Source organism: Lingula anatina, chromosome 1 (genome assembly GCF_051362555.1).
Source record: "Lingula anatina isolate TDL-2025a chromosome 1, LinAna3.0, whole genome shotgun sequence".
Lineage (NCBI taxonomy): Eukaryota > Metazoa > Brachiopoda > Lingulata > Lingulida > Lingulidae > Lingula > Lingula anatina.
The window spans coordinates 53,780,138-53,802,345 of NC_141767.1; the positions used below are offsets into that span (position 1 = coordinate 53,780,138).

A 22,208-nucleotide genomic window follows, 5' to 3' on the forward strand; every position below is an offset into this window, starting at 1 on the left:
CAACATCAGGTTCTGCCATTTTAGGAGTTTATCATTTTTCAGGTCTTTGCAGGATATTTTAATATCTTAAAAGACAAAAATATGGCTTGGGGACATTTTAAATCACATTATATATATATATATATATTATACCCGTAAAAACGAGGACCTGATAATTTGTCCTCCTTTTTTTTTCATCCAACGATAACCCAGCTCTCTTCAACAATAATCTAACCAAAATGCATCTAAAGAGAAAGAAATCCATCACTTGTGCTGTTCATAGCCATAATCTCAAGAGCCATTTTTGGATAACATATTGGGCTTAAAAATGCCAGCTCCCTTGAGACTTTGTAGACATTTGTGTACCAGGAATGAACCCCATGTGACACGCGGAAAATGTCCATGAAGAGATAATAAGCCATTTGCTGCGATTTCCTATGGACATTGATGTCTAGGTTTAATGACTAGATACAGAATATATAAAACAACTATAAACCTGATATGAAGTGTATCCTGTTAGTGGCTAGACAAATAAACATCTACCTTACAAAATGTAGAATATGATAAATTAAGAAACTTGTCTTTAAAAACCTCTAACAAAGCAGGGTGCCATTACTCTTAGTTGTAGATGGCCCAGGAGCTCAAATATCTTTCTAGTGTTGTTAATATTGCAAACCTGCCCAGTGTCCACAATTTACTCAAGCAATCAGAGTTGTGGTACAATTGAACAGGAAATAAAATGACTCTTAGATTGTTTTATAATTTACAATTAAAGTGTCCCTTTAATATTTATTGCTGCAAAATATTTAACAATTATAAACTTCAGTATATGTTGACATATGCTTTTGAATAGACATCGTTAATTTTTAATTTAACATAATTTGTTTCCAAAATACGCACATTTAAGAAAAAATTATTGGAAGCTTTGAATATTTTAGTTTCACAATTTAACAAGTTGTTATGTTCATAAACTTCACTATACCAACTTCTTAATGGATGGTGTATAAATTAATATAGATGCTCAATCATCTACCCAAATAATTCCAGGCTTGCACTACTTAAGTGTACTTATCCTACAAAAATCAATACCTGATTAATAAAGAAAACTGCTGTCTAATATCAGATTACAAGACATAGCACCTGAACTCACTATATTTTTCTTACTTTTGACTTTTTAAAAAAATGTCACAAAAATGCTATCTATGTGTGTCTCAACTTTGTCGTTTTTGCTTTCCCAGGTTTATCCAAGGCTTGTTGCTTCTTGGAAATGGTTTTGGAGGAATTGGCATATTTCTTCTTGTCATCCCTGTAAAAAAATAAAACTAATGAAAAGCCCAATTAGACAGAATAAGGAACAGCTGCTATAGATCTTAATACAGTTCCAATGTGACAGTTCTGCAATGTGATGATCCATCGCCAGACACACTGGCATTTTGGGAATACAATGTTATTAAGAATATAACTATGTCACTGTAAATCATCAAATGACACATGATAGTCTTCCAAGTTGTATGCAGTATGCATGACAACACAATCACAACCTCACAGAACTGATTTTCTCTAAACAATGAACTTTATATAATCCTTAATTGACTCACATCAAAACTCAAAAAGAAACCTGCCTGGCCCTACAATTAATCAGTCTTAAATATCCAAACAATGGCTGCAAGGATTAATGAGAATTAATTAGTGGGCACTATATTACCTAACATACTTAACTGTCAGTGTCAGTCATCGTTGGCTCTGTGCCACATTTACTGTACAGTAACTACCATCTTTAAACAAATTTTTCTCAGAGAGTTTTAATTTTTTCTGTAAGTTTTCAACTGTACAGTGGTTAGGAGTGCAAGAGAAATGACAAGCTCATTGGTGTAACTAATTTTGTTAACTGTTTTAACAAGATCCCTACCTGCTCATTGCAATCTTATCTCTGCATCCTTTCCCACCCTCCCAATGCTTGGTAGACACTTTCTTCAGGTGACTGTGACAGCTTATACAAGGACGCTCATTAGAATAGGGCTGGAACAGGACATCATCATTTTCAAAAAGACATTTTTCATGTTCAAATCTCAATGCTAGGGCATTTAAACACTTTAAATGCACAAGATATTTTAGAGAAATTAAAATTTTGAGCATGTGCTCCTATGTACGTCATTTGAGATTATATATACTGGATGTTTACAGGCATTTAATAGAGCATTTCATCCATAATTGGTCTGAACTAAATTTAAATAAACAATAATTTAATGAACTAGTAGAGTAAGATTCTCACTGATCAATTGATAAAATGGAAGCTGATATTTGAAAGCACATCACAACATTTACCTGTTCTTTGGCACAAAATCCACACACCATCCTATTGGCAAACTTCATCTCGTGGTCCCCTTCCTTGTCATCATGGCAGACGTCACATGGATAGCACTTACCACAGCAAGGAAATCTGAAAAAGTTCAAAGTATAAAGTGAAGGTATCCTTTTTTTAAATATTTTAATATATTAAGAAATCTTTCATTGTTGTGTTCATAAGAGGAAGTCGGGTTTAATGGGCTGTGTAAAAACTTACAAAAATATATAATTCCGGGAAAAGAGAGATTATCTTTTGGCTTTTGACTTGGTGAAAAATGGCACAGAATATAAAATATTGTCAAAAAATTGTACTCTCTATGGAGTACTTGTCTTTTTTTCATACCAGATTCAATACAAAATATGAAACCAATTTCATGTGCAATGTATAAAATCCAGTAATATATTTCTACTGGCTTCTAACAAAAAGAGGCGTTAATAAACAAAGTGTGGCACGTCATTGTAAGTAAGGAATGAAGTACAAGCCCACTTTATTAGTATAGTTTGCACTTCTAGAAATATCCAAGTCCAAACTGTCATTTTGTACTGGTTTGTTAATCAAAGACACTTCTGTAGTGATTTGTCAATATTGAACTGCCCACTGACAATAAAAATCAACCGTAAATGTAGACAACAGAAGATATTCAACTGGTCTTACACCAGCCTCAGTCAAGATACTTCATCAGGAGACAAAATAAGCTAAAACATTGGAATATCTCTGTGCACTTAATTTCACATCATAATAAAATAACCTACTGCATCTGAGCTTAAATAAATAGTTTGGGCAGTTACTCTTTTAGACCCTGTTTTGGTTAAAATAATGGATTTCACTCAAAAAAAAATTGTTTTTAATTATGCAATCTGATCATCCTTGACCAAGTGCATTTCATGCTCCTCAAGATGCATAGCCGAGATGAAGCAAGTGTGGTTATGGATTTCATATCACCTTGTTGCTCCAATCTCAACTTAACTTACAGTTTACTTCATCAAAAAAGCAAGAGTGAAGTGATGCCAAAATGTAATGTTTTATGTTGTAACACTCTCACCTAACAAAATGCCTGAAGTTGCTTGAAGGGCTAACAAGCCACTGTACAAACCAGGTTAAATATGCATCTCCATACACCTTACTTCAATATGCTTCTATAACCATTAAGTAAATATGCACCACTACTTCTAAATAATTTGTTTGTACTCATCCTAGTTTTAACAAAAATAAGTAGCTAATCCACTCCTGATAGATCAAAGATATATACATTTTGAGACTTTACAACATCATATTATCAAAATGAAACACCGACTGTATAACAATTGAAAATTCACTCTAGATTTCATCTTCAATCAAATCCTTGGGACATGTTTATTTATTTTGTATCATGTCCCTATCTGATAACCTTATTTTTATGGTAGAACTAATGAAAAGCAAACAAAGTATTCCCAGATAAAATAAAGTTTATTGAGCTACTGAACCCTAAAAAATGCAAAATGTACGTGACCAGCATATCTCAAGTGTAGTCTGCAAAGGAAGCATTTTATCTGCTAGAAAAGCAACACATAAATGAAAAAGAATGTCCTGTCAAAACATTGCCCCATTAGCCCGCAGATTAACCAAGTTTCACAGTCTTCTTAATGTTGAGAATGCAGTTACTTTCATCATTTTCGAGATGAGAAATACTGAACAGCTTTCAGCTAACAAAACTAATTACTATGTTAAGGAATTACTTATCTCTTGAGGGCCAGTCCATTTTGGTGGAACATTTCCAGAACAAATTCTAGCCAGTGTTCATGAGGTCTGAAACATACTGTTCTAGTGATCAGATACCTCAGTAACGAATGGACAAATAGTTTCAATTTTCCTTTATAATTTCCTTCTTTGCCTGATGATGAAACACACTTAAAAAGAGGCAAAAGGTAAATCTGACCTCTTTATTGCATAGGACAGCAAAAATGAATACATGTTTAAGAATAAAAACAGAAGTTAAATATTTTCAAACTTCAAGCAACATAGTCCTTAAAATGTCCACATATCTAACTGCCACATATCTACATAGCAGATAACATTCTTGTTCATGCCATATTTTATACTGGATTACAAAAAATGAATGCATCACCATTTAAACATCAACATATAGCCAGATGTACAGTTGAATAACTATAAAATATTTCTGAATGATTATGTTCCTTTCTTAAAGCTCAATATTCTACAGATCTAAAGAAAAGGAAACTTACTTTCAGTATAACTTATACATTACGACATAACATCCAATGAAATTTAATTAACTACGATTAAAAATTGGTCAAAGATACAATATCAATATTGAATGTACTGAAAAAAAAAGGAAAGAAAAGGGTTTTACTGATGCTTTCCAATGAGTATTCAATTCTCTGATTATGATATATATATATGTACACTGTATGTATATAATACTGCCAGACAATGGCTAATAGATAATGGCTAAACAAACATCTTATATTTGGAAATACCCACCAAACATAATAAAAAAGGATGATAGTAAGATAAGTATGATTGTAACATCAATCCATTAATCTGGTATCAGCTGTTACATGTAATAATAAGCACATATAACAAATACATATAAATATATATTAAAATCTAGACCCTATTGAGTTATCATCACTTTGCTGCCCTTCAGGATAGGGGCCACTCTGCCCTTGGTGGCTCATAGAAAACTCAGCCTGAACCTTTATTTCACTGCCACAAGAAAATATACTATGCAGGCGTGCATTAAAATTTGTGTTCAACAGGCAGTACAGCACAAAATTCATAGTATAATTCAAAATTTCTAGTATGTTTGCTACTAGTCTGAAAGCAAAGTATTCTAATTTAAAGAGAGAACACTCGCCAAATATGCCTTTGTATATGATAGTGTGAGCAAATGTTACTGGTATACTCCCAATAAGGAAGGCAAATACTACTGCAATCAACATGGCTGCAAGACGAACTTGAGTGCGCTGTTTCCGCATCTGAACAGTCTGTTGGATGACCATGGATTTTCTCTTTTTCTCCATTTTGTATACATGCTTGATGAGATACATGTTCAGGACAGCCAACAAAATAATAGGAATAAATTTGGTCAAAGCTGCTCGAATCCATGAAAGTACAAAAAATCCAGTGTCTAAACTAATTAGGGTTGGAGTTTTCACATTGCTGCTGTTTATATAATTTTGAAAGAAATACATCACATTAGCTGCCATTGAACACAAAACTAAAAGTCCAACAACTTTCCAGACAACAGAAGACTTGCATATCTTTTTGGACTTGACAGGAAATTTGATCATTATACACCTCTCAACAGCCACAGCAACTGTTATCCATGCACTACAAGTGCCAAAAATGTTACCAAACGGCAGATAAATATAGACTTCATAAAATGCCCGTGTATACATGTCCTCCCCAACACAGTTGGTGCACCGTACAAAAGCAATTGGTGCCACTATAAGACAGGTTAGTCCATCAGCAACAGCTAGGGCCTTTAGGTAGGCATACGATGAGCCTTTCAATGGGCTGTGCTTTCCACATAGTACAAATAAATTGAGAACATTCAAAATTACTCCAAATAAACTGATGACTGGAATGATGTATACATATCCAACATGTTCCATAACATCTATTATCTGTTGTGTTTCATTTTCTATCATTTGGCAGTTTGATCCATATGTTTCATTTTCCATGTTAGAAATTTTTTTAATATTCCTTAGCAACAGATTGACTTCCACAATTTTTTTTCAATGTGGTAAATAGATTAAATTTGCCATCAAGCTCAATATCTCACCACTATTCACAAAAACTCCCAACAGAATAAGATTTTGCCTTCCTGAATTTTCATAAAAGTCTCATGGTACAACAACACACTTCAAAGGGGTCTATGGTTATATGTCTTACTGGCTCTTTCTTCAGCCAAATGTACAGTTCAATGAAGTTTTTCAGCTTCAGTCCACTACAGATCAATTTTCCTTCTCAACAGCAAAAATTTTGATAAAAGTTAACTAGAGATTCAAATCATCCTTCTGATGCAATCCTTTTATATTCCCTCCTCTGAGTAACAACATTCAATTTAACTTCAATACATTATGCATAAATTTCCTCGCGTTAGTTCATGTGTATTTGTCACATTAATCAAGTCATTTTGCTGCTGGTCTTCATGCAAAATGTTCAGCTGTTACTTTAAAAACATCCATTCAGTCAATGAAATGTCTCTAGTGAAAAAACATAAACATCAGGCATCAATAAATTATCATTTCAGTAAATTTGCCTTTATTTTGGTATTCATACAATAACAAATCCTGTTTTTCAAAAATGTGCCTATTCAAGGAAGTGCCATGATTCCTTGGAAAAAAACAATTTCCTTTTGAACAGTCTGTTTTTTTTTTCTCACAGAGTTACAAAACTTCCACATCTAAGGAAGCCTCACATTTCCTCGAAAACATACATTTCCTGTTATAAGCCATACATCCACCTATCACCTTCCTGTAAACAGAAAGTCAAGCTTGATTAGTTTTCAAACCTTCAGTATAGTAGGTATTTCAGCTCCTAGTTCACAACTAAAGTATGAACTACTGCAGCCAATGAGTGTTTTCCTACCAAAATCAGCAATAGTATGTGATCTCTCACAGGTTAGCAATAAAAATGTAGCTTGTCTTTAGAATCCATATATTATAAACTGGAGCACAGAGGGCTGACTGACTTCAGTGCTTGTTGAAGTAAGTTTAGCTGAAATAGTCTCTCTACAAAGGAACCACTGGCTATACCCAGAGTCAGTGTATGATTGTACCAGCATCCACCAGCATATATGAACAGCGTGTCATTCACTTATCTTAAGTACCACTGCATGCGTTACAACATTTATCTCCATGGAGTGGCCATTCTGACCTTAATACTAAACAAAGTCCTCCTCAACTACATGAGGTCCTATTGGGTGAGAACTACATGTAGTTTCATTTTTCCACCCACAGATACAGGCTGAGACAATCTTTTTGTACCAAAGTGTATGTGAACCACTTCCAGGTAACAGTAATAAGATGACTCTGGTCCCTGCAAGCTAATTTGTCATTTAATCCAGTGACACTTTTCCATGTAATGAAAACTGAAGCAGTGGTACAACTAGGGCTGCAAACACCACATCAATAGCTGACTATGCACTGCCCAAGTCTCACTCAGTGCATACATAAATAGGACCAGGATTAGATCACAGCATGAGGAAGGATGTTGGTACATCCAGGAGCCAGCCACAAACATCTAACTTGGTAAAATGGACCAGACAAAAGCAAGAACCAAACAACTTCCTCCATTAGCCACACCTATAACCACATGAATATACATAAATAAACGACACATTTAAAATAGCCTAGCATCACTGACTTCAAGATCCGAGTGATAAGTCAGGCCCAGTACCCAGTTTTAGCATAAATGTCCATATGGTTTCCCCTATAACCATTCGACTGCTGTATGAACATTGAAACATATCTGTGAAAATTGTGTTAGCTAAAAAATCCTCATCATTTCTATCTTTTTTTATCTTATTATCATTATATGATAACTTTTAGAAAATACATGACATTAGTCCCAGTAATTATCTTTATAATATTATAATATTATACATTATTAAGTTATAAGCCCATTATTAAGCCCAGTCAATACCACTGCATTACCACATCTCTAGGGTATGAATCCCAACAAAATAACAGAATGAAGATGTCAATAAATGTTTCATATTATAAATTTTACACTAAATCATTGCACACTTTGTTGGTGCTTTTATACTCATAATCATCATGCATAATCACCCTCAGTTGCAATAGTTTCTCCATTTTCCCCCTAAAATTTCTGGCTAGTTTAAAAAAGTTAAAGCTGCCAGTTTAAAAAAAAAATCCACTCAAAAACTCTCTGTCTTTCAAGGGATCAATTTACTAATTGACTAGTTTTCTCAATTAAAAATACATATTCTGTATTAAGCACATGATCATTAAGTAAACACTAAAAGTCCAGTTGGGATTGCATTGCCCTTATCTGCCATACGAAATACAGAATTGTATTGTTTAAGTAAATATACACATACATATATATCACCAATTATCAGCCAACCAGGACCTTGCTATCCTTATCTGTTACAGAAACAATTGGTAATTATAGTCCCTTTCTGTAAACTGCTATGTTGAGATTGCAACATTAATGATTTCAACATCTTCATTTGGGAACAGTAATGGTGTAACATGGGTTGAGAGTGGATGCCTGCTCACAAAAAGGGGTGATGCCGAAGTATGCAGACATGTATCTGTTTTGATCTTTCTAGTGCATAAATAGTGAAACTTATCAAGCACATGTTGAGAAATTAGCTGCCACCTGCTAAAGTCTATTGTATGTATACCATACATTCAAGTAATGGTTGAACTCCTCCAGCATTTGCTTTGTATGGGTTCCACACCAGTAAGTTACTTGCTGTGTCACATTTCCAATGGTTAATTATTCATTTTGGGTTCATAAACCACATCTTAATTATTTTTTTAAATCTTGTTATGTTAAAGGTAAAAATACATGAATTTTACTCATATTTTCATGAATAAATAGACCACAAAACCATTTATCTTAAATAAAAACCTTATAAATCTTCTATACCAATATGTCATATACCTGGACAACTTAATGTCTAAAATATACCTAATCAACACAGATTCCTGCCATTAAAATGACTCTGAACAAAAGAAATAAGTAAACATAGATGCTTCAAATTATTTCTAAATTGAATCTTATTGAGGCATGGTAAAAAACACATGACTGACCGCAAAAATCAAATGCAGCATCACGCCTTCATCATTCTAACCAACAGGTGAAATTGACAAGCTATTGTTGAGCACAAAAAATGTCATTTGTTATCATGCCTGCTTCAAACAATTTGCAAACTTAGCAGGGGGTGCAGTAAAAAGTTTATGTTGACATCAAAATGGGTCAAATGTGTGCCAAGTAATTTCAAACCACTTCACCTATCCAGGACAGAAATGTCTTTACAGCTTCCCCGAGCAAATATTAAGCTCACTGCTTGGCAACTGCCAGCTATAAAATCAAACTCTTATTCAATTGACTTTCAGAGTGACGTAATTATGAATTTGGCTGATGATTACAAAACCTCCAAATGAATGAAAGAAGAAAATAAATATGCATATATTTATGTTTTTAGTTTGCTTTTATAATACAAGTGATTGACAAACAGCATTTACAGTTTTTCAAAAATTTTACAAGCTTTAAAAAAAGAGAGAATATGAGAGATGCTCATGAAATAGAAAGGTACAGTAGCAGATGGTAACTGCCCAAATCCTGAAAGATCAAGTCACCACAATAAAGTTATGCTGTACAATGAACCAGTGGATTTCAAGCACTTATTACATGAGGAAGCAGTCAGCAGCTGGATGATCTAGGGCTTTCTGATTTGTAGGACGACTTCTAAGCAAAATGCAAAAAATCAAAATGATTTATATTTTACCAAAAGAAATGTTTCCATTAACAAAGAGTTACACCAACATCACAAAGCCCCTGACAAGCCACCATGGGAACATCGTTCCAAATCCAGAAATCGTGTGGTAAAATTATTATAGGATGTGATCAAGCGTATGGCAATTATAAACCAATTATAGTGCATAGCACCATTTCCTAACTAACTGCTTTAATTGTATACCCATATCCCCTTTGTCATGCACTGCAGTGTTCTCTTTCATGTTACTGATTAAGGTGGCATTGCAAATGAAATCAAAACTAAACTGCTGAATTTCTGGAATTTGTAAACTTAATTCAGACACAATTTTTCTTCTTTAGTATAGTCCAGTGTAAGTCTGGATTTGCAAAGGTTTATTTAATTTAACCCAAGTTAAAGTAAAAACAAAGACTAAAAACTGCATATGAAATCATCTTCAATGTTTGAAGACAATGGGTACAGTAGTCATGGCAGTAAGACAACAGATTTGGTTTTTATGGTCAAAATATTTATGACATAGATACTTAATATTGCATAGTGAGAAGTAAAGTTGTCATATTAAGCATAATTTGAATCTACAAGTCCTTTAAATGACCTGTTTATTGATACCACAAATTATAATAGTACAAAGTTCATCATAAAAATAAACACTGCCTTACACTAAACTAGTGTTATATATGAGAAATTTAAGCACAACAGTTTCCTGATATTTGTAAAACCTTTCCTACCCAGCTGAGCACCTGTTCAGTGCAATTATAACCAAGCTCTATGCTTGACCACCTGGCTAGGGGTGACTTAACAACTGACTCAAAATAGCATCAGGTGTTTGTAAAGATGTAACCAGTATTATTCTGCTCAGAAATAACACTGATCATGGTGTAGGTTTTCAGATACAGGGCAGTTAGTCTCTTAGGCGTTTGTGATATATTGTGATATATTAAAAATTATTACAGATCTTATCCCTTTATTAGTCTATATTCTTTTCTAGGGCACCTATACAGTAGGCAAATTCAAGGAAAAAAGAAAAAAAAAATATATATATATATAAAGAAACTAGGGAAGAGATCAGATAGTGCAGGCCTCTGCAACTCAATTCTCATTGCTAATTAGTTTCTGACCTAACCTGAAAATTTAATCAAAATCCATAAATAACTTTTTGAGTTAGGTGGTTAACTAACAAACCAACAAAGGTAAACATGGCGGAGGTAAAAAAATGTTACATTAATATATGGTATATAAAGTGCTTACCTTAGCCACCTGAAACTTTTCCTGTAGTGCTTACATGTCCCAGTCTCAGGAAGAGGCTTGCCCTCTTGGATAGCTGGGTCCTTAACTGCTCTTGGTGCCTTCTTCACTACTATTACATTAGCACCATGAGTGTCTGAAATTAAATTTTGAATCTGGTTATCTGGATTCACATCTCTTCTATCAATCCCACCTACATTTCTTCTTTGCTTATATGACCAAGTAGAAACAAAGCCACAATAATACAAAATTTACGTTCCACAAAAATAAAAAGCATCATAACCAAAAATTATAGTCACTTGCTTATAAATCAAAAATAGATTTTTGTGCATGGTCATTCTGTTAGGTACAGACAGGAAAAAATTTGCTAAAAATCACATCTATCACAATTTGAATCTTCATTGCAAGAAAAAATTTGATTGAGTAAATCTCATCCATCACAATGTGAAATCATTTAGTTGTCAGTTATAGCACAAACGGATGGTAAACCCTACAGACCAAATTCAAAAAGAACAAATGAGACTAAATTGTAGTGCTCTTCAATAGTGTTAATTTGAAGTGTTTTCATATTTTACCTGTAATATTTGCTGGATGCAGTTGCTGAAATTTAACTGCCTCCACAGCCACCTTAAGTTTGCTGTAACAACCAAGGCATCGTGTATCACTCATTTGACCAGGGGCAAGACCCTATAAATAATCAAAAGGTCATTCCATCATAAAAAGATACTATGTAAAATGTTTAAAATAACATTCTTTTCACTTTTGGATATTTAAACAAATCTCATTGTTAACAAAAATATCAGAAGGAGAAAAAAATAGTGGTGCCTCACTGAAAGGTAAATATTGCATTACCTCTAACTTCATTTCTTTGGAACAGTTCATACAACCAACACTGAAAACACAGTCAGCCAGGACAAGGTCAAACGCAACACATCCCTGTAGGTCAAGGTAACCAATAACAGAAGACATCTGATGTGCAAGGCTTGGGCGAAATGTCACATACTGGCATGAAGCACACTTGGGGCAAGGAACTGCATTAAATTGATTCTGTGGTGTTACTATTTCAGCCAGATTCTTACACCTGCTACATTGAATGATAATCTTGATTTTCGTTCCCAACAAAGTGGCAGCATCCTCCAAAAGCTGAAGTTTTAGCAGACGGATCTCTGTTCCCTTCTTTACAGGATCCAAGTTACCTGTGCAGTAAATAAAATTTTTGTATGAGTGTTAAAGCATAATAAGTTCAGATATATATGTCTTACAAAACAATATGATTTTCTGAATAAAGTATATGAAATTTTTATACCTCATCACGTTAGTTCTTATATCAATCCAATTTTTAAAAAAAATAATTGTTTCGGACAGAGGATATACAACAACAGTTCCATTTATAAAAATTAAGTTAAAAAGGGCATTTAGTGGAACTGAAATATTAAACAGACTAGCGTCATAAAAACACAATTTAAACTGTGTAATCTACCTTTTTCACTTTCTGCACCAATATCTTTATTTTCTTTATCCACATTACCATCACCACTGTCAACTTCCTGCTCAGAGACCTCATGTTCAGGGGACATATGGCTTGGTTCCTCCTCTCCAGGTTCTGGTTCTCTTGAAGTATGAATGTCTTGACTTTGTGATCCTTGCAGTTGAAAGAATGGGATGAATTCTAATCCTGCAGCTTTTGCTGCAAGCTGTCTCTTCAACTGAAAATTAAAATAAAGTGAAAAAGGATTTAAAAATTTTTTTTCATCTGATGAATTGAATACTGGCAAACCATTTGCTGATTAAATTTCAAACTTATCCAGCTTATCACCTTTGTTCATTTTTGGATAATAAATTGGCTTGATAAATTAACATACTACAAGAAAGAGTTAAAGCATTAAGAAAGACAAAAACAAGACAAAATGTTTATTTCTGACTTAGTTAAATATACCTTTTTGACTTAAAACGAGTATTGTATAATTTCAAGCTACTATCATATGTGTACCTGTTTCAACCCTTCTGTGAAAAATTCTTCCATTTTCTTGTCTAACCATTTCAGAAAGCGTCTCAACAGAAGCTCTGCCTTGCCTGCCTGTTGCAGTTCTTTCCAGGTTTCCTCAATCCAACCTTTGACATTATAACTCACATAACTGCAGAGAAAAAACATTGCCAAACTTCATAATTTGCAAGATTTCTGCTACAACATCAAGTTCAAAATTATACCCAACATGGTCCACTCATTTAAAAATAGCAAACAAAGTGAGTATTCCAGCAAACATTCAATGTTCAGCAGTACTACTTGGGTCATCGTGTAAGTCATAATTATAATTTTTTTTCATTGATATATAAATTTACGTAAAACATGATATCTGTCATAAGCTCTTAACACATTTTTAACATAAATTATCAAGAAGCATTAAACCTTGGGTTGTATTGAGTTTTCTTTCTTCTTCAGCAATTATATATTTAAACAGCAATCTGACAATTTTTAATGAAATATGTGAAATACCTTCTCACAGTGTCTGGTAATGTTTGATCCTCGGGAAATTTAATGTTAAAAGGCTGAAATACAAATGTAAGATTTTTTTCACAACAATTTAGAAAATGAATATTTTTTTTTTCAAATAGAAAATATATACATGTAGTATTCCTGATCTGTTTATTTACAGCAACTGGATTTAATGTACACAAAAACTTATGTCCATGCAGTTACTTACCACTTGGGGATATTTCAAAGGAAATGACACAGTAAGCTCCAATGACTTCACATCAAATGGCTTCAAAAAACAAAAGCAATATTTTTAAATGGAGCGTCAATTAAAAGAACAAAGCTATAATAGGATTAGCTTTGTTTTAAATCTTATTGTTTTATAAAAATGCTTTATACAATTTACACAGTCCTCATATTTGACAGACATTCCTCTGATCTTACTTATGATTATTAAAATCATGCACTTTATTTCTATTTTGTTAATATTATGAGAATTCTGTGGTTTTTGTGTCCTTGACATAAATTTTTTTAATGTTCCAAAATCAATCAAAAGTAACATTTTTTTAAAAATAGAGACTCCAGTTAAATCATATATATTATATTAGTTTTAGAAAAATACACCTTTAAAGAGTCGAAATTCTATCTGTAATGCAAAACGAATACCATGCAATGCCCTATTAACACATCAGTGTATACATATCCTACCCAGTCTGGATCACTAGCTGTGAACTCTATCCTGTATTCATCCACAGTCTCCCCCTCAGTTAACTCAACCTGGCTTCTGGAAACCCTTGGAAATCTTTTCTTTAAGTACAGAATTTCTGAGTTCCTGAGCTCCTCAATCTTTTCCAGAGACAGCTCAGACATCAAGTATACAAGTTTAGGTCTAGAAGGTCTGTATGGGGGACGAAATGATTCCTTCCTTGGTGGATTTCGTGACTGGACATTAACACGTGCTTCCTCCTTGATATCTGAAAATGAAAATATGAACCCATTCATTAACAGCACATTAGAAATACCAACATCTTAAAATGGTAAAATAACTTGATACTTGTTAATGCAAAAAAGTTGCCACATATATATATATGTATATATATATATATATATATATTTTTTTTTTGAAAATTGTTATGGAGGGTATTAAATTCTATTCTGGTCTTAGCAAACAGGTTGTAGAACTTAAGTGGTAGATATTACCTGCATCCGCACTCTCCACATTTTCCTTCATGACACCTTTTCTTTCCTGTTCACCACTTGACCTTTCATGGAAAAAGTAGCATCTGGATCCAAATCTGCACCGGCCAGTTCGTGCAAAGAACTTGCAGATTTTATGCCCCTCTGCATTTTCTTTAGTAACTTTGGGCTTCAATTTGTGGGGTTTCTCTGTCTCACTGAAGACCTCTACTACTTGGGCAGTTTCTAATTCACTTTGGTCAGTTCCTTCTGTGGCGTTGTCTATAGCTACCTCTTTCAAAGACTGGGAATCAACTTTTGAATCACTGCATTTTGCTCCAGTTGGGTCCTCTTCATCAGAAAATGGCTGACTACCACGTGTATGCTGGAATTTGCAGCGTTTACCAAATTTACACCATCGTTTATTGGCATAAAACTGACAAATTGATATCGGAGAAGGATCAGAAGCTTGGGACATAACAGAAACAATGCCACTCTTTTCCTGTTTTTGCACTAATTCCTGACGTGTGCTCATAAAACTATCTGTGAAAGTGCTGGCGATACTGCTCAACTCCACCTGGGCAATACTTGTAAAAGACCTAAAATACAAGTAAAATAAATAGTTGAAGCTTTCAAATATATGTCATGTGTCAAATTAAACGTGCATCATGACTTAAAACTTAATAAAAACATGTAAATTTACAATGAGATATGTGTACATATCTTCTTTGCTAAATCTTTTCACTGATTTTCATTGAACAGACAAATTCTTATGCCACATTCCTCTCATATTGTGCCTTGATATCGTTTACCTATTCCTTTTTAATAACAGGCAAAGTAAAAGACAAATAAATTGAAACAATCGTTGCCTTTGATTAAAGAGACTTTCGATTCTTCAAATGTCTGGTAAAGAACTAAGCCTAGTATGTACTGCTGTTGAAAGTTTTGTACTTCCACAAAAGTGGAGTGGGTATGGTTAATCAAAACTTACACCTTTATAGACAAGCGCACTGAGATTGCACAAACGCTGCTCAGCTTACTTACTGTGGTGCAATCACTTCAAAACCGGATGTGCCGTGCAACTCAGATATTTATCTTGCGGATATAATTCCGCCGCATTAAGTCACGCTTGCATAGAGTGGACAGATTTTAATGGAGTAAATAACTGGTTGCATGGACTGTATGAAACACAAATGATATAATAATAATAATTTGTTCATGGCATAAAGAGGTTAAGCATCTTTGAAGAAGAAAAATTATAAAGGTGAAGGTCATTCTCAGAATATACATGTATCACTCCCCCCATATGCACGTTTCTGTCTAAAGTCATGAGGTACGCACAGTTGCAGAAACTCCTTGGTTATACACTGTCGAAATGCAGCCCCAGACTTCAGAGATACAACAGATTTACTGTAGTTCACTTCAGATGGTACAGTGATCAACCGGACGCAGCAAAACCTCACTTCAACATTGGTAAAAACATTAGTGCAGTAGATAACGTATTTTAAAGAAGCTTTAGATATACGCCTGTGCATCAGGGAAAAATCTGAAAAAATCAAACATAGTTTGCAATCTGAGCACTAAATATTTTTAAGAGCATGCCTGTAACATCAATATAAATATAGTTTATATAATTTTAGTGCTTTGGAAAGGAGCAGCCTTTATGACTCAAAAAGATCTTTACATATAAACCTTCCTTACAATTATGTACTGCTCTGATTAAAGGTGGAATTCATATACCATTACCAGATTTCTATCTACTAGGCATGCTATATTATATGAACATATGCACTTCTCAAGGCTACTGCTTCATTCTTGCTGTAAATATGACTTCCAAAGTTCTGTAGACAAATACACATTAATATAGTTAGTCATATAAACAATTATTGCAACTAGCATTGTGTGGATTAAAGATGGCATTGATAAATCATAACCAGACAAATCGGCAATATGCTTGCTATCTATCATTCATGGAGGCAAAACGTTTCTAAAGGTTTTTCTAACAGATACTACACATCTTTTATACCAACCAAAAAGACAACAGGGACAGTTTTCTTATAAGCCTTAAACAAAATAACATTATTTTATTTTAAGTGTTCTCTTTCTGTAGTCATCAATATGTGCACACAAACATCAAAGCTAGTCTTCGACGTTCTACCAGAGCAAGTTCTACACCCAACCCTTACACATAATTTCCATTTCCATGACCTCGTTTTATAGTGGCTGTTCTCGTAGCTCTCAGCCTCTTGCATTGGTTAGGTTTTTTCCCCTTTGAAGAGGATGGTTTGACATTCAGCCAGTGGTGGACAAAACCATTTGGCTTTTCATCTTGGATGCTTTCATGAATTTCATAAGGTATCTTTCTCTATGCTCTTGAGACTTTCTGGTCCAAGATATACTGTCCATGCCAAAAGAAAAGAAATGATTGTCCAGAGTGAATTCTCCTCTTCCAATAATGGCCCTCTCAACATCTGTTTGCTGGCTCTCTACGATTTCATACAAACTCTTGATTAAAGCTGGGATGTCTTGTTGTCTCCACTGGGTTTTCATTTTGAGCACGTGATTAATTGCTTCACAGTTGTTGTTGGTCCAGGAAAATTTAGAGACCAATATCAGCCAAGAAGTGGCATATCCTCACTGTATATACTGATTGAAATATGGTAAAAATTCTGGGGCTTTATTCTCTGTTACCTTTTTGGTCATTTCTTGACGTGCCTCTTGGACTGGTAATGACGGTGCTGAAGTCAATCCAGAGGGTCCAAAAATAGTTGTAGTAATTTGTTGTCTGTCGAGCTCTCGACCCCAACTTTGTCCCGGAAGTGCATCATACAATTTTTGCTTCAAGTGTCTTTCACATGATAACAACTTTGCCTCTTTGAAAGAAAATTTGGCAGCCTTTCTGATCGCATTTTCGTGGTCAGATCCAATGATTGGGGAGCTGGCTGATCCATCCAACTCCGTAGCCAATGTGTCCATAAACAAGGCGTACGTTTTCCAATCTGATGTACCATGGATCATGACTGGGCCTAGGAAGAGAGGTGGGTTGTCTGCTGAACGCCTAACCAGGGCCAGGTTTTTGTACACCGACCGTAGCCGTTACATGTAAATGTCCTAAATTAAATGTCTTGTCGATTCCAAGCACTGTACCATGTGTTGCTGGCCCAGCACAACAAAACCTCCTGAGATCTACAATCTGTTTTTCTGTATACAGAATAAATGTAGGACATTTATTTTTCTTGTGAATTATTTTCTTCAGAAAGGGGTGATGGTGAATTTGTCCATGGAGGTGGATTAAGTTGTCCGCCAGATTTTGTCCTCCGCTGCTGTCAGTAAGCCCCGAAATCTCCTTTGTCACTTTGTGCACCTTATTCTGTACTTGTTTCAAGCTTGCTGGCCTCCTCAGCTCTTCATATATGCCCTCATATATTTCTTTAGGCTTGGAGGTCTTAGCTTTTGAGGCTGTTTCTTCTAATATGGTAGTGTTTGTTTTAACATAATGTTGAGCATTCGGATGGCTCGAGTTATCGTGAGGGGCAAGTCCTGGATACTGTCCGATATACTCCCAAGTAATTTATCAGGTCTGTTTTGGAGTATACTTATTCTTCTTTTGTAGTTAGAGTCCTTTTTAAGTGTCCGGTAGTTCCTTTGTTATGTTATTACTTGATTTGGTTGTTCGCCCAAAAGTTGCAATTTTCTCTTGTTTTTCACTTGGTTTTCAATGTAATATTGGTCATTCTTCAGCACTACCTGGCTCCATTTGCCATCTCTAAAGGCCATTCTTGTCAATGGCGAGGGACTTGGGTTCCACGCTCCACAATCATCAGAAAGGTCTTGTTTTTGTCCTGCCTGGATGCGTGCAACTTTACATCGGTTGTCTATGATAAACATTATATTTTCTTTCTTGCCTGGGGGTATTTCAGTGAGGGATGGTGATGAATCTGATGTCAGTAATGAAATGACTTCATCCACTGGTAAAAACTTCCCCTTGCGTAAAGCTGTCCCACCTATTGCTGTCCCCTCATCCTCCCATGACTGATCAACCTCCATAGTTTCATTGGAATTTCTGTGGTCCATGGGTGAGTTTGCAGGCATGTGGTCACTGGTGGGCTCACTGACAAAGGTGTTGCAAGCCGACTTGAGATTTTGGGGTTCAGAAGTTGGTGAGTTTGCAGCCCTTGGTCACTGTCATCAAGTTGGTGTACTGCAGTTCACTTTCAGTGAGACTACTATTGAGGTCTACAATAACTGCTGGCTGTTGGATTAATTCTATGAGTGTGCTGAAGTGGTCTGGACGGAACTGATTTACTGTTTTGGGCACGCCTACACTTGTCCACGTGATGACCACTTCTGCAATAGCAGACTGGGAACCTCCTCTACCTGTGATTTTCCTGGACAAAGGTGCTGTCACAAAGTTCTCATTCAGAACTGGTGGACAGTAGGACCTGATAAAAGAAAATGGAATAATGGTGTTCAGTGATAAATTAAAATCAATTTGGTTCTTCAATTAAATCTGAATGCAAAATTCAACATGAAAAACAGATTTCATGAAAATTTCTTATGATGTATGACAACCGAAAGGATGACCAAAAGATAACTGTAGGTTACCATTTGTACATGAAAATTAAATTGTGGAAAAGACCATTGTTTCCACATCAGAATCTAGATGTAATGCATCAAAATCCACTGCAAAAAGTTTCTTTTTTCTGTAAAATACTAATAATTGAAAGTATTACCTGAGGGCCACCTTCAGTGCTGCACTTGCAGCATACGTGTGTCATCCCAGACCATTGGCCTGGCCTGCATGCTGCATACACCTCATTGTTGAAGCTATCTGCAACAGTGGCATATAGATGCCCTTTGTAGCGATGGGACTGTATGTCGTAGTTATCTCGGTGGGTGATTATCTCCAAAAAAAAAGTCAATTAAACATTTTCTGGTTCAGAAGTAAGTTTATTTTTACTATGTAGAACTCAAATGCAATCTTAGAGAGGTTTGCTATGTGTACCTCAAGGTTTATTTCGGTCCATTTCTATCCATTTCCATGTATTGTAGGACCGACAAATCTTTAACATTTGGGCACTTTTTAAGTATTCCACACATCATAAAACTGTATGATATTCAATATCTTTTCTAAATTAATTTATGTGGTGACTTTGAGCAATGTCCATGATACTCAATTAAATAAGTTTGGCAATACATTTTCTAATTTGAAAATTTTTTTGTAAAACTTGGAATGCCTTCCAAATATTACGAGAGCTGAGGTTATCGCTTGAGGTGAACATTTGCTGTAATCTCATCGGTCAAATAACTTGAAAGTTCATTTTAAAAAGATTTTTTAAAAAATAGGTTGGTAAATAATCAATCTAATTTATTTGAACAGCAGAGACATTGATCAAAGTCACCACATAACTTAATTTTGGTGAGCATTAGAGAGTTAAAGGTGGAAGTAAATCTTGACGGTATATTTACTGGCCAGGGTGTTGTCAGTAGGAGTATTATAGCTTCCATTGATTATCACTAGATTAGAAAATGTAGAGATAAGATACACACTTAAAAATGGATTGTGTACGCAGCTCCAGACTGAGGTTATAGGTAGACAATCACTATTATTTATTAACCATTGTGTATCAAAAAAACATAGATTGACTTGACTAGATTCTGTCAGTGTTTTTAATTTCTTGGAATTTTCAGGAATACTTGGAATACGTTTAATATCATTTGAAGATACCATCACCTTACTAGTATTTTAATTTGATTGCGAAATGTTCCTAATAACTTAATCTCTTATAAACAGGAACAATTGGCCATGTTGACCATGGTAAGACAACACTGTCTTCAGCAATAACCAAAGTTCTAGCAGAAGAGAAAGGTGGAGAACTAAACAAATATGTTGCATTTGATGACATAGACCGTGCAAAGGAAGAGAAGAGAAGAGGTGCAATAATTTTCTTGTTAAATGCTATGAAGTTAAAATGTTGTTTTATTTTTATTTATCAAGTGATTACACATGCAAACAAGGTTGTTTTTTTCTGAAAGCAAGTTTATAAAATAGTGGTAAAAATCATTTTATAAGTAATTTAATAATTTCCAATTGTTAGCCAATAATTTAAAATGAAGTTGCAGAAAAAAATGCTTTTTTTTACAAAAATAAAACAAACAAATAACTTAAAGATGAAAGGGGGGGGGGGGCAGCATGCAATTTTGTTATGATCACTTTGTTTCAGAAGTTGAAAAACATCATTATAGGAAATCACTTCTTTTAAAAATGATGTATTTTTTCAACTGAATATCTAATCTAGTAGTGGTTTATTTCTTTATGTATATAGGTATAACAATCAATGCTACCCGACTGGAGTTTGAAACAGAGAAGCATCATTATGCTCACACAGACTGCCCTGGCCACATGGACTACATCAAGAACATGATCACAGGCACATCTCAGATGGATGGGGCAATACTTGTGGTGGGGGCAGATGATGGTCCCATGCCGCAGACACAGGAACACCTGCTACTTGCCAGCCAGATAGGAGTAAAAAGTGTCGTAGTGTATATAAATAAAGCAGATTTGGTGGATCAGGAAATTTTAGAAGTGGTAGAATTGGAAGTGAGAGACCTACTAGAAATGAGAGGCTATGACTCCAAAAAAACACCTATAGTTTTTGGCTCAGCTTTGTGTGCTTTACAAGGGACAGATCCTGAACTTGGGAGAGAGTCTATTTTAAAACTTATGGAGGCAGTAGACAATCACATCGAGACTCCTGTAAGAGACACAGAGAGTCCTTTCTTCATGCCTGTTCAGTCCTATATCAGTGTTCCTGGCAGAGGGACTGTAGTCATTGGCACAGTAAAAAGGGGCAAAGCCAAAAAAGGTGATGAAGTGGAGTTGGTGGGATTTGGTAAGTGCATGAGAACTAAAATGTCCGACATGCAGGTATTTCACAAACCTGTGGGTTTTTGTGCAGCAGGGGATCACTTAGGAGTGTTACTTCGTGGAGTCAAGCCTGAAACAATTACAAATGGGATGGTGGTTTCTGCCCCCAAATCTGTACAGATGACTGACAACCTGGAGGCCAAAGTTTATGTTGTCACCAGGGCAGAGGGAGGTAGACGGCGACCAGTATTTGACGGGTACACAGAAGTTCTTCATTCAAGTAACTGGAACATGGCTTGCTGTGTTAAGTTGAAGGGAACTGATATGCTCATGCCAGGAGATACTGCGGATGTGAGAATCTTGCTCAAGTGCTCTATGGCGTTAGACTTGGGTTCAAAATTTCAGGTGCGGGAATCTCAGAAAAGCACCTCAATGACTGGCATAGTGACAGGGTTGTTAGAAGAGCCTGCTGAAGTTATCAAGGGTTTTAATTTCCAAGAACCAAAGGCTATAACAGTGGAGAGCGGGAATTGGTTGCAAACCAAAAAAGCTGTCAAAGCCAAACGAATGGCAACAAAAGGAAAAACAAAATAATTGAGCAGCATTTGATTTGTAAATAAAGAAAAAAGCAAACTGAACA

At 35.1% G+C, this 22,208-nt stretch overlaps 3 protein-coding genes and 1 pseudogene across 6 annotated transcripts; 1 reads left to right on the top strand and 3 right to left on the bottom strand.

The window, feature by feature from the left end:
* Nucleotides 1-754: 754 nt before the first annotated feature.
* Nucleotides 755-15,910, bottom strand: LOC106162896 (uncharacterized). 4 transcript variants are annotated; one of them, XM_013540448.2, is made up of 13 exons: nt 15,742-15,910; nt 14,722-15,296; nt 14,230-14,495; nt 13,751-13,810; nt 13,543-13,595; nt 13,039-13,183; nt 12,529-12,754; nt 11,901-12,244; nt 11,624-11,735; nt 11,052-11,184; nt 2,305-2,419; nt 1,889-1,998; nt 755-1,285 (listed from the first exon to the last, which is right to left on the bottom strand). In XM_013540448.2, the coding sequence occupies exons 2-13, from the start codon at nt 15,230-15,232 to the stop codon at nt 1,180-1,182; spliced, it is 2,181 nt and encodes a 726-aa protein (XP_013395902.2). In that variant the 5' UTR covers nt 15,233-15,296; nt 15,742-15,910; the 3' UTR covers nt 755-1,179. The 4 variants fall into 4 exon arrangements, with proteins under 4 accessions (XP_013395902.2, XP_086858098.1, XP_013395822.2 ...); XM_087001972.1 differs by having other exon boundaries at nt 15,689-15,761; XM_013540368.2 differs by lacking the exon at nt 15,742-15,910 and adding an exon at nt 15,567-15,735.
* On the bottom strand, nt 3,754-6,107 carry LOC147764786 (putative G protein-coupled receptor B0563.6). Its single transcript, XM_087001978.1, has one exon. It carries the CDS (start codon nt 6,010-6,012, stop codon nt 4,927-4,929), a length of 1,086 nt encoding a protein of 361 aa, XP_086858104.1. The 5' UTR covers nt 6,013-6,107; the 3' UTR covers nt 3,754-4,926.
* Nucleotides 15,911-15,975: 65 nt separating the features above from the next.
* On the top strand, nt 15,976-22,206 carry LOC106170160 (uncharacterized). The gene is made up of 3 exons (XM_087001976.1): nt 15,976-16,170; nt 20,492-20,632; nt 21,024-22,206. The coding sequence occupies exons 1-3, from the start codon at nt 16,026-16,028 to the stop codon at nt 22,160-22,162; spliced, it is 1,425 nt and encodes a 474-aa protein (XP_086858102.1). The 5' UTR covers nt 15,976-16,025; the 3' UTR covers nt 22,163-22,206.
* LOC147764787 (uncharacterized) lies at nt 17,129-18,789 on the bottom strand (annotated as a pseudogene).
* Nucleotides 22,207-22,208: the final 2 nt, after the last annotated feature.

What these genes read in the sequence shown, in the direction of transcription:
- LOC147764786 (XM_087001978.1), bottom strand. Translation starts at nt 6,012, where the DNA reads ATGGAAAATGAAACATATGGATCAAACTGCCAAATGATAGAAAATGAA.
- LOC106162896 (XM_013540448.2), bottom strand. Translation starts at nt 15,232, where the DNA reads ATGAGCACACGTCAGGAATTAGTGCAAAAACAGGAAAAGAGTGGCATT. An exon ending in GCATCCAGCAAATATTACAG is followed by an intron (nt 11,185 to 11,623) that starts GTAAAATATGAA and finishes ATTTAATTTCAG; the next exon opens with ACACTCATGGTGCTAATGTA. An exon ending in AAAAGTTTCAGGTGGCTAAG is followed by an intron (nt 2,420 to 11,051) that starts GTAAGCACTTTA and finishes GAACTTTTTCAG; the next exon opens with ATTTCCTTGCTGTGGTAAGT.
- LOC106170160 (XM_087001976.1), top strand. Translation starts at nt 16,026, where the DNA reads ATGAGGTACGCACAGTTGCAGAAACTCCTTGGTTATACACTGTCGAAA. An exon ending in AAAACCTCACTTCAACATTG is followed by an intron (nt 16,171 to 20,491) that starts GTAAAAACATTA and finishes TCTTATAAACAG; the next exon opens with GAACAATTGGCCATGTTGAC. An exon ending in AAAGGAAGAGAAGAGAAGAG is followed by an intron (nt 20,633 to 21,023) that starts GTGCAATAATTT and finishes TTATGTATATAG; the next exon opens with GTATAACAATCAATGCTACC.